This window comes from Octopus bimaculoides, chromosome 7 (genome assembly GCF_046866305.1).
Source record: "Octopus bimaculoides isolate indiv1 chromosome 7, ASM4686630v1, whole genome shotgun sequence".
In the NCBI taxonomy this organism is placed as follows: domain Eukaryota; kingdom Metazoa; phylum Mollusca; class Cephalopoda; order Octopoda; family Octopodidae; genus Octopus; species Octopus bimaculoides.
In genome coordinates this window covers 73905663-73917996 of record NC_142934.1, presented here as the reverse complement: position 1 = coordinate 73917996, position 12334 = coordinate 73905663, and the positions used below count along the sequence as shown (strand labels likewise).

The window sequence follows — 12334 nt, the reverse complement described above, 5'->3', positions numbered from 1 at the left end:
GTAGGTTGTTCACATGGAGCATCATCATCATTAACGTCTACTTTACCAGTCTTTATAAAGACGGAATTTGTTGAAGCAGATTTTCTATGGTTGGATACCCTTTCTGTTGGCAACCTTCACCTATTTCCAAGAGAATATGTAACACGGGTAATTCAAATAATCATACCTCTTCCTTATAAATTCCTGGGCTTGTATCAATGTTGGAAATCGTTATTACTAAACATACTGGAGTGTTGGAAAGGCAGACACAGTAGAAAGCAAAAGTAAAGGCCTAACAGTAATTAGCTTTGATCCACCATATTCCTGGTTCAAATCCTGCCAGTGGAACATGTTTTGTTGTTTTTTTCATTTCTTCAGATTTTATAAGATAAAAACTAGTCATATACTGGAAAATAAGTTGTTCATGTTAGGAAGGGTATCCAACTACAGAAATCATGCCAAAACAGATAGTGGAGCTTGATATAGTCCTCTGGCTTGCCAGTTCCTGTCAAACAATCTAATCCATGCCAGCATAAAAGACAAATGTTAAATGATGATGATGATGATGTGCTGGGTAGTGTGTCAAAGCAAGAAATTTCTGTTATGAAATGTAATTCTTCTTTTTTATCTTATGTTCCCAGAGTGGTGGTCAATGGATTAGCAGAGCTCTCAATACAAACACTTCTTTCTTGGCCACTTCATGGTTGTCAATCCAGAGAGTAAAAAAGAGATGAGGGGGAAAATTGGCTCCAGTAATTTACTGGTACTTTATTGACACCCAAAGAGATGAAGGCAAAGTTAGCTTTAGTGATATTTGAAACCAAAGTACACAGAACCAGATCAATTCACCACCTTTTATAGCAATGTGGTTAAGAAGTTTGCATCCCAACCATATGGTTTCAAGTTCAGTCCCACTGTGGCATCTTGAGTAAGTGTCTACTACTATAATTCTGGGCCCACCAAAGCCCTGTGAGTGGATTTGGTTGACAGAAACTGAAAGAAGTTCATTGCATATGTGTGCATGTGTGTGTGTGTGTGTATGTGTGCGTGTTTCCTTGTCTCGACATTGCACGATAGTTGTAAATGAATGTTACTGACATACACTCAGTGTTATTCACTTTCAATATTCTGCAAAAACATGTCTGACTATGGGGAAACATTACCTTGCTTGGAAACGAGTATGGGTTGGCAACAACAAGGGCATCCAACCATAGAAAATCTCCCACAATAAACTCCATTCAAGACATGCAAGTATGAGAAAGGGAACATTAAAATGATGATGATGATTTTCAACTATTACTAATTACATTTTTTATGGATCAGGAGTATCTAACATTCAACATTACTCCGAGTAATATTTACTCAATAGAGATCACAAATGAAAGTAACAGCAAAACTACTTTGACAATATTACTGAATTCATATATTTTTCAAAGGTGTTACAACCAGATGAGATTGGTAAAAACAGCTAATAGCTGGAATGTATTCTACCGTGATGCTCTGCTATATACAAACCTAGATAAAAGATTATACTCTAACTGCACCAAATGTTTTAACTATAAATCAAACCACACACGTGTGTGTGTGTGTGTGTGTGTGTGTGTGTGTGTGTGTGTGTGTGTGTGTGTGTATCTTTGTGTCTGTGTTTGTCTCCCACCACTGCTTCACGACTAGTATTGGTGTGTTTACATCCCAATAACTTAGCAGTTTGGCAAAAGGGACTGATAGAATAAGTAACAGACTTAGCAAAAATACTAGGTACTGGTGTCGTTTCATTCAACTAAAAATTCTTCAAGGTAGTGTCCCAGCAGGGCCACAGCCTCATGCCTCAAACAAGTAAAAGATAAATCACTAAAAATAAAAAATAAAAAATAAAAAAAGAAACAGGACAATCATGACTGGGACACATTAAATCATAAACCTGTTCATCAGAGCTGACCTTGACCTAGTGATAAAGAACAGCAAACTAGCAATAAGTAGGTATGATATGGAGGTACAGCCCATGGCTACAAGAAACAGTACTAATGTATAAATGTTTCATCAGATTGCAGTGCTAAGTTCAAAACTTCTTGTTGGTCTGGAGAAAGATATGGGATACAACTCCAATATGCTCTTAACAGAATATTACATGGACAGGAAGTCTTCTAACATTGAGTTAACAATCTAATGGGTTAAAACACTTAAGCATTATCTTCATATTTTTACGAGTGCTGGTGCCATGATAAAATGTACTCAATACACTCTGTAATGCGAGTGTTGTTTAGGAAATAGCATCCAATCATAGAGACCACGCCAAATATGAAATGTATGAGCAAGATGTGGTCCTTGAAACCAATTAGGAAGGTAATAACTCCAGATAAGAACTGGCCTGAATAGTGATATTCCATTGAGCCCATACCTGGACTGGTTGGAATATAACAAAAGGTCTTTACAAACTGAAATGTTACCAGAGTTATGAGTATACAATAAAGTTGGTGTTGTTGTTCAACATCAGGTCAGCCATGCTTCAGCAGACCTATGATCAAAAGACATTCCAACCATAACCCTCCTCAGGCAATGCACTCAGGACAGTGTGGCTGTGTGGTAAGAAGCTTGCTTCCCTACCAAATCGTTCCAGGTTCAATCCCACAGTGTGACACCTTGGACAAGTGTCTTCTTCAATAGTCTCGGGCCAACTAAAGCCTTGTGAGTGCATTTGGTAGAAGGAAACTGAAAGAAGCCCATTGTATATATACATATATGTAGGTATGTATGTCATTGGTCAGTTTTATTTCAAGATTTCTTGCCAATAGAGAAAGAGCCAGTTTCTAACCTAGATCCAAGGCTCCTTCATTGGAATTTCAACATCAACAACAAGGTATTTTTGTATGTATGTATGTATATGTGCAGATTCGTATATTTTGCTTTATCTATGTATTCTCATATCTAGACACACTCATATATATTTAAATGATTAACTTCTGGAAAGTTTTATAGATTTTTACAGTTCCAGTGATGGATTGGATCTGTAGTCGTTGAATTAGCTTTCTTCTTTCTGGTTTTGAGAAGCCTAATTTCTCAAGATTGGCATTTAGGCAGTGTGTTACATATCCCAGAGCCCCAATAATTACAGGTATAAACTTTAACTTGTAATCTGAATAGAGTAACAGCAGATTTCTTAATAGTTCAGTGTAGATATTCTCTTTTTCACCAATCTTCAGTTTCATCTGTTGGGCAGCTAATTTCCACAACTGTGCACATTTTCTCTTCTCTATCCCAAATCATTATGTCAGGTCTATTGTGCTTACATTTTATTGAGGTCTTCACTGGGACATTCCACCAGTATTCCTTTTTATTATGAGTGGCTATGGCTTTTACCATACTGTGGGTTTTTATTTCTTTGTCCTCTGGGTTATCCTTCCAACAGATTTCATTATAGAGTGTCCTAGCTACAACATCATGTCTCATTGGTAGATAATACATTTTTGAACAACTGCTTATGATGTGGGTGATATCGTTGGTGTTAATTCCACAAAGTCTACATTGGTTGTCACATTTTACTGCTTTTGCACATCAGGTGCTTGGTTGATATTTCCTGTTCCTGGATTGCAAACGCATACCCTTCAAAGAGAGAGGTAGTCATCTGGCTACTGGTCCATGATAAACTGCTTTGATGATCGATGTTACTATCATCTTGGAGCTTTCTAGTAACATATCCATGCACAGTCTCCTGCTCATATAGGCTCATCCTTTTATCTGATGATACATTGCAGTAGAGTCGTGCGACTTCTTTGGGCTTATGTATGCGTGTGTGTGTCCCACCACAACTTGACAACTGGTGCTGGTGTGTTTATGTCCCTGTAACTTAGTTCGACAAAAGAGACTGACAATACAAGTACCAGGATTAAGAGAAAAAATAAGTACGGGGATTGATTCATTTGACTAAAAATTCTTCAAGGCGGTGTTCCAGGATGGCCGCAGTCTAGTGACTGAAAGAAGTAAAAGATAAAGGCTAAACCAATGTGTCCTTCTTCCCAAAGATGGTACAGTATGCTTTGAAAATGATTTGGCAACTATTTCTAGCAGGTTGACCAACTACATAAAGTAGGGATCAGTAACTTCTTTTTGTAATGGTCCATTCAGATTCTTTTACATTTGCCCACGGCTCAAGTATTATATATCTTACAAAAAAAATCCCTAAAGAGTGCAGGCATGTCTGTGTGGTTAAGAAACTAATAGCTTTGCAACCCTGTGATCTGAGATTCAATTCCATTGTACAGAACCTTACTATGATCCCTAAACTGACCAATTCCTTGTGAATGAATTTGGTAGATGGAAATTATGTGGAAGCCTGTCTTATACCTGTGTTTATGTGTGTTTGACCAGCACTACAGCTTGAGAACCAGCGTTAGTGTTTTTTATGTCCCTATAACTTAGCAGTCCAGTAAAAGAGACCAATAGAATAAGAACCAGGCTTTAAGTATTGGGGGCGTGAACAATTTGTTTGACAGAAACTATTCAAGGTAGTGTCCCAGCATGGCTCAATCCAATGACTGAAACAAGTATAGGATAATAAAAAAATGTACCCATCCACCATTTCCATCACTGGCAATGCTTATGTAAGCAAAAATCAAACATATCATGATACAAAAAACTATCCAAAGGCTATCAATTGCTCAAGGCCCACAAGTACATTAACCCTTTAGCATTCAAACCAGCCATATCAGACACAAATAAACTGACTGGATCAGGCCTCTCACACCTACCCTACAACGTCATTCTGAAAATAAACAATCACATAATTGAAATCTGAAAGTTACAAGTTAATGCAAGATTAATTCAAAACATTTGACAGAGTAATTTGAATGCTAAAGGGTTAAATCTGAAAAGTTTTTAGAAAATATTGAAGGCCCACTCATCAGCAGCAGCCCATCTGTTAGCAACATCGGACATAAAGGCTCTTTCATGATCTTAGCTCTTAAAGGGTTGTATACAATACAGCACATTCATCACTATTGTGATTGAATGACATTCGGTATGGATTGTTGAAACAAGTAGTCATTATGAAAGCTGTTCTTGCATGAAGAATTGAGTGGCATCGACTGAAGAAAAGTGTTGTGTTGTGCAGCTTTCAGGTTAACCATGATTGAGCAGACCTATAATCAAAAGTTATTTGAGTCATAGCCATCATCCCCTTCTTATAAAGCTATTTTGGACCATTATCCAGTGTCTTCTTTATATTTTTAAGATGGTGGCATGTGACTTGAGAGATTTAGCTGTTTTTTGGGGTGGGGGTGGGGGGCGTTTTGAGCAACCATGTAGTTGTAGTTTGTTTCAGTTAAGATATTTAGTAGATTTATCAAGGAAAGGTGTTTTGCAATGCACCATGATATTGAATTGTATTGAATTTAGCATGTGATGATTGATCTGTTAAGAATTAACTAGATTAAATGTTAGTTCCAAGCTAGTCCTGCACCAACAAATCATTATTTAAAAGCAATCCAGCCATGATCATCCAATCTTTTTATTCAGATAATATATTTAAGACTGAAAAGTGGGATATATAACTGTTATTTCTAGAAAGACAAAGGATCACATAGATGCTCACTTGAAGGCTCATGGAAAGTGATTGTTATGTTGACTCCGGGTCTGCCTTGATCACTAAGATCAATGACCAATGGTGTTTCAGACGGAAGGACATGATTTGAGGGAAATTTAGCTACAATTTTTAACTGGTCAAGCGATTATGTGGAGATTCTCGTTGGCTAGAGAAAGAAATATAAAGGAGCGATGGAGAGACAACGTGTTTGTGCTATAAATATATTCTACTTAGCACAATGTGGGCAGGGAAAGAAAGAAAATAGATCAAATTTAAAACTACATTATCGCAGTTATACAGATTTACAGCTTTAAACTTCATACTTATTCATTTCTAGCCAAGATTGATTTTAAAAAATATAGAAATGGGTATATACTAACATTAATTCAATTGCATATTTCCTTCCAATAAATTTTTGATCATGTGCCATCTTTGTGTAATCCTTTCTACTACAGACACAAGGCCTGAAAATTTGGGAAAGAGGGATAGTCGATTACACTGACCCTAGTACTCAACTACTTATCTTATTGACTCCGAAAGGATGAAAGGCAAAGTTGGCCTCGATGGAATTTGAACTTAGAACGTGAAGACGGACGAAATGCCACTAAGTATTTTGCCCGGCGTGCTAACGATTCAGCCAGCTCGCCATAATGATGTCAAAGTTGGTGTTATTCTAAAGGAAAATTAATAATCAATTCCACTATAGGCATAACGCCTGAAATTTGAAGGAAGGGGTAAGTCAAATACACTGACCCCAGTGCTCAACTGGTAATTATTTTATCCACCCCCGCCCCGAAAGGAATAAAAGGTAAAGTCGACCTCGGCGGAGCTTGAACTCAGAACGTAGGTAAAGCAGGAAGAAATGCCACTAAGCAAGGAAACTTAACAATAACAGAACATTTACTGATCGGAGAGAGATTCAATAACAAAAAAATAAGATCAAATTTATTTTTAAATTAATTTTGAATAGGATTCAAGATTCGTCTAACGTCCTCGTTAAACCGACAGGTGGGGATGAACAAGTCGACTGACGAAAATAATAGTAAAAAATATATATGTATATATATATATATATATATATATATATATATATATATATATACACACACACACAGAATATCCTCACATCTATATAAATATAATTTCCCAATATGAAGTACAAAACATTCAAATGGATCAAATTCGTGAGATTTAGCAAATTATCATTTAACAGCTGTTCTGTATTTAAAAATATAACACGATGACGGTGATGATAAAACACGAACTACACTGGTTTTATTACAAGACCCTCCCCCAGCCGCATAACCTTATTTCAACCATATGGAATAAAAATGGTTTACTTCTTCCATATAGGTATAATATAATTTTAAATAAACGATCGAAAGTTTAAAGCTCGCTATTAAATATATATTATTGATGCTTACATCAGAAATGGTGAAAACTCGATCAAGGAATGTTACGTTCATTAATGTACAAAATAGAAGCAGTGATTTGATCAATCAGAATAGGATTTAATTTTCAAAACCATTACTAGTAAAACTCACTCTGTAAACCACGATATTATTTTGTATTTCAAATTATAATTGCTGACTCGACACAAAAGACAAGAAATCAAATTCTATTCTTTTTAATACTGGCGGGTCATTCACTGTCACCTTTTAATTTGTTTTAGTAAAGCAAAATGATGTGCTGATACTGTTTATCGCCAGTCGATCGATACATCACAGCCTTCAACATTTAAAATGGGTCTACTTAAAAATAAAATAAAACAATCAAAAAAAAAAAATTGCTTAACACTTCAAACCTGTTGAAATGAAGCATGAACAATATTATGTTTACGTTGACAAAAATGAAAGTATGATTATTTTCTCCTGCCTACTTACATGCATCTATCTATCTTTTTTTTTTTTTTTTCTGTAACAATCAAAGTGCGCTAGCAGAAGCTAACATGTGGCAAACGGAGGTGCGTGGCAGAGAAAGACTTCTGTAATAAATTGAAATGGAACATGCATATATAGCCTAAAATCAAAACCAAAATAAGTAAATATTCTAACCAGAATATCCTCCAAGCGATATAAACCATCGAACAAGAACAGCACACACTATCACGAATAAAAATTCGCAAATAGGTGCTGCCGACGACGTTTTCGTGGTCATGTTGTCAGATTCTCCGATTTGAAAAGACAGGGAGGCGGTGTTAACCCGTAAATGTCCGTCTGAAATATTCTTCCATAAATTTCATTTTATCATTTTCGTTTTGTCCAAATATTTTGAATAACAATTCCCTTTGTATGATAAAGGCTTACAAGTTAATATATTTATTTCTAACAATTGTATACAGCTACAATTCTTTGAGTGGTATAAAATTGCGTAAGTTGAGCCAGTATTTTACAGATATTTATTTTATCGCCCGCGGAAGAATGAAAAGCAAAGTCGACACCAACTGGATTTGAACCTAGAATGTAAAGGGCCGTAATTATTATACATAATAGAAGATTTTTGTCAACCTCTTTACCAATTCTACCAATACACCGCCTTTTGATAATTAAAAAAATGTTTTTTTTATAAGATTGTAATTTATCATATTTTAAATTTTTGTTTTGCTTTGCATTGATGTGGTTCGGGATAGTATTTTAAACGTAAACATTCATTATTTATTGAATATGTATAAATCGAATAATTACCAGTACCCAAAATGCAAATACTTAAGAAAATTATTATTTCGTTAGAAATTTCAAAATGGAAATTCTAATTCTATAAAAATGTGTAGGTCACTTTTAACCGAACAATAGACCAACTTTTGTAGAGAAGAGACAATTGTCGATAAAATCAACTTCAGTGGATTACTGCTACTTATTTTATACCACTGCGTCCATCCCTGAAAAAATGAAAACCAAATCAGTGTTGGAAGTATAGGAATAGTGGTTACACACCTTTAGGTGTGCACCTACTTTCCTATATTAAATTAGGAATTTACGGAACACAGAAACTCCAAACTATCGACACAACAATATTTATTCATGGTGGAAAATATGCAGCTTTAATCTTCGTTGTTGAGACGCCTTCTGTGTGTGAGAGCATGGTTGCTGAGACGTTGGAATGTTGATGTGAGCTGTCCCTAGAGTTCGAAAGACGGAGAGAAGGCTTGACACGTCCATGCTCAATGCCGGCCAGCCGAGAAAGAGAATGAATAGAAGCGGGAACGCTTGGATGATGAATTCCACGCATGCGTGGGACTACGCATGCGCACGAGACACGCGTTACTACAGGGCTCCCTTGCCAGTGCGGAACGCACGATAATATAAAATTTTGGAGGAACACCTGAAGCAGGATGGCCACTGAAAACCACCCACAAGATGTGGCACAAACACACACAAAGAAAAATCAAAGAAATGAATGTACACTCGTGAGATACATGCATGCAATGTACAAATGAATTGAAAGAAAACATGCAAGTAATATGGGCAGTAAATGCCACCTAGTGAAAAACAAATGAGACAATGATAAAACAAACGTGATGACCACTGTCCAGGAACTGAAATCACGGAATATAAAAGTCTGATTGTTTGTTTTTACTGAAAGGAAAGAAAATGTATGAGTGCACAAGTGTGTGTGTGAGAAAAAACACAGAACATATTAAAAGTGTCTGTAGAGAAAAAAAAATCCAGTTCGTATAAGAGTTACACAAGTTGAATGTCTGTACTCAGGAAGTTGTGGTCAGTTGGCAGAGCTGTAGTTGAGCGTCGATGCGAGTTGAGACCTGTTACCTGGTACTAAATATCCTAGTCGGTTAGTTCTGACTGTTGTCCGTGAGTGGATACTCCACTCATACAGTGAAGATAAAACCGAGTGTGTTGATATTGGTTGCTTGTGTACTTGGTAGTGGGGTTGTTGGCGCACGACATTGTGGTAGACAGTACATTGGTGGTGAAGACGTCGGCGTCGGAACTGGCTATAGCTGTAGCTGTGTTCTGTATGTGTGGTGGTAATGATGTTGACGGTGGTAATGATGTCATGTTGAAGCTGTTGGCGACGTCGGGGGGCGATGCTCGTAGTTGGTAGTGGTTGTTGTTGTCGTGTGGTAATCTTGGTTGAACGAAGCTGGTGGAGAAAAGGCTGCTTGGTGATGATGGTGTTTGAAGAGGTACGCTTTTACAGACGGTCGACAGACACAATCTCTGTACGACCATTAGCGTCGACCTTGATGAGTGGCATTGCTGGAAAATGCTGTCATGAATTCAAAGTTTTATAGGAAAGTGCCGTAGTTACTTATGTCAGCGGCGGCAGTGTAGTATTATTGGTTGATAGTCCAGAATCCATGGCCGCGTTTGTTCTTTAGTCGGGGTCACCACTTTTATAGGAAAGTGTGCCGGACTGCGTGTTCGAATCACGTCAGAGGGTCACCAGTTATATAAGAATAGTGGTTACACACCTTTAGGTGTGCACCTACTTTCCTATATTAAATTAGGAATTAACGGAACACAGAAACTCCAAACTATCAACACAACAATATTTATTCATGGTGGAAAATGTGCAGCTTTAATCTTCGTTGTTGAGACGCCTTCTGTGTGAGAGCATGGTTGCTGAGACGTTGGAATGTTGATGTGAGCTGTTCCTAGAGTTCGAAAGATGGAGAGAAGGCTTGACACGTCCATGCTCAATGCCGGCCAGCCGAGAAAGAGAATGAATAGAAGCGGGAACGCTTGGATGATGAATTCCACGCATGCGTGGGACTATGCATGCGCACAAGACACGCGTTACTACAGAAGTATTTTAACTCAGAAATTAGGTTGGGTGGGGTAGGGGGTTCTTCTTTGGTCCAGTGATTGCAAACCAAAGATATGCATATTAATATTAATAATTGAGAAGAAAATATCTTACAGCAATATCATGTTGTAGGGAAGTGGATATACACCATTCTGTGTATCCCAATTCCGTACATTCAATTTCTTAAGGAAGAAAACGGAACGCAGACTCTAAACTAACAGCACAACAAATATTTTATTACAGTAGAATTCTGTTCACACTAGGAGGGAATTCGGTAGCATGTCGCCTTTGGTTAGATGAGACGCCGTCAATGAAGTTGCGTGGTTAGAAGTCATTTTTCTCCTCTCTGGTTATCTATGTGGCTCCATTGCAGAGTTGTCGGAGAGCTGCTATTGTGATGTCTAGCTTCCATGAGGTTCAGCGAACAAAGAGGTAGAAAGACGCGGGAACGCTTGGATATTGGATGACTACGCATGCGCATGAGACTCTTCCTGCATTCCTTCCGGAAGACTAGTCCCTGCACATGCATGGATAAACTCTCCAGAATGGCGACTGATATTAGGCGCCACTACAATGTTATAAAAGGCATATCTATAAGTGTTTACCTAAAACAAAAATAAATGTGACAATCCAATAACAGATTTGCTAAAGAAATTAAAATTCAGAAGCCAATTTTGGCATCATTGGCTTTGTGAGAAGAAGGAGGGTAGCGCTATGACCTTTTCAAAATATCCAAGACTGATGGAAGAAGGGAGAACTTAGCTTCAGACAGGAAACTTGGCCTAAATGCTTGCAACAGTGTGGTCTTCACTAAAGGTACCTATAATGGCCTCTGTTTCACAGAATTGGCTTGTCTTGAATCTTTTCACTATATAGTGACATCTGTTTCTCAGAGCTGGCTAGTCTCATAACTCCTTACTACTATAATAGTTTCAATTTTTTTGCACAAGGCCAGCAATTTCAGGAGAGGAGTAAGTTAATTACATCAACCCCAGTATTCAACTGGTACTTTATTTTGTTGACTCTGAAAGGATTAAAAGCAAAGTTGACTTTGGTGGAATTTGAACTCAGAATGTTAAGACAATGAAATGCTGCTAACCATTTTAACCAGTGTGCTAACAAATCTGCCAGCTCACCACCTCACTACTATAATGGCTTCTGTTTCTTTAAACTGGCACATCTTGTACTCTGACTCCAAACTTAGGCACCAAACTGTTCCTCTGTTAATTGTTAATTAACAGAGTTAACATTTTCGTCAACAATTTAACTTTTAAGTTGATTTTGGAAATCATTATCAGACTAATTAACTTCTGTTACATTTAACTTCCGTTACATTTAACTTCCGTTACATTTAACTTCCATTACATTTAACTTCCATTAACAAAAGACCACTTGAGTTAACTTCCATTAACTCAAGTTACCACAACAATCTTTAGGCTCAAAGACATCAAGTCCAAGGGCCTCGTCTACTGCAGCTCCTTGGTCAACGCACTTTTGCCAGGCATTGACAAAAGGTTTAGGACCCTCCTGGAGGATGAAGAATGCCATCTGGCTGCTGCCTTCCACCCCAGGTTTCGCCTCATCTGGTTGGATAAATATGACAACACCAAGGTTGCCAAGGTGAAGAAAAACATGGAGGGTAAGGCCAAGGAGGCCATGAGGCAGCAGCAGTTGAGGCAGTAACAGTGGAGCAACAACAGTGGAGGCAGCAACAATGAAGAGGAGGAGGAATTCTTTAGTGGTGTCACCCAGCCAAAACAGAGCAGCAGGAGCCACAAGTCACTCAAGGACAAGGCCCAGAATTTGGTCAAGACCTGGCTGGAGACCATCTCCAAGGACTTGCTGACAGATGCTGCCTTCTTGGGTGAGCAAGTGTTGGTGGACTTGTTCATCAAGTTCCACACAGCCATCCCCTCCAGTGATGCAGTGGGATGTTTGTTCTCTATGGGCAAGGACATCTTGAGGGCCAAGAGATAATCCCTGTCTGATGAAAACTTTGACATGCTAATT

The 12334-nt window shown here is 37.8% G+C and overlaps 1 protein-coding gene across 1 annotated transcript in view; it reads right to left on the bottom strand.

Moving 5' to 3' along the window:
* The window catches only part of LOC106876492 (dolichyl pyrophosphate Man9GlcNAc2 alpha-1,3-glucosyltransferase), a 33265-nt gene extending 25494 nt beyond the window's left edge, over positions 1-7771 (bottom strand). Inside the window, exon 1 of the mRNA XM_014925055.3 lies at positions 7612-7771. Within this exon, the coding sequence (XP_014780541.1) occupies positions 7612-7714 (103 nt within the window). The 5' untranslated portion in view covers positions 7715-7771. The remainder of the gene's footprint in view (positions 1-7611) is intronic.
* Positions 7772-12334: the final 4563 nt, after the last annotated feature.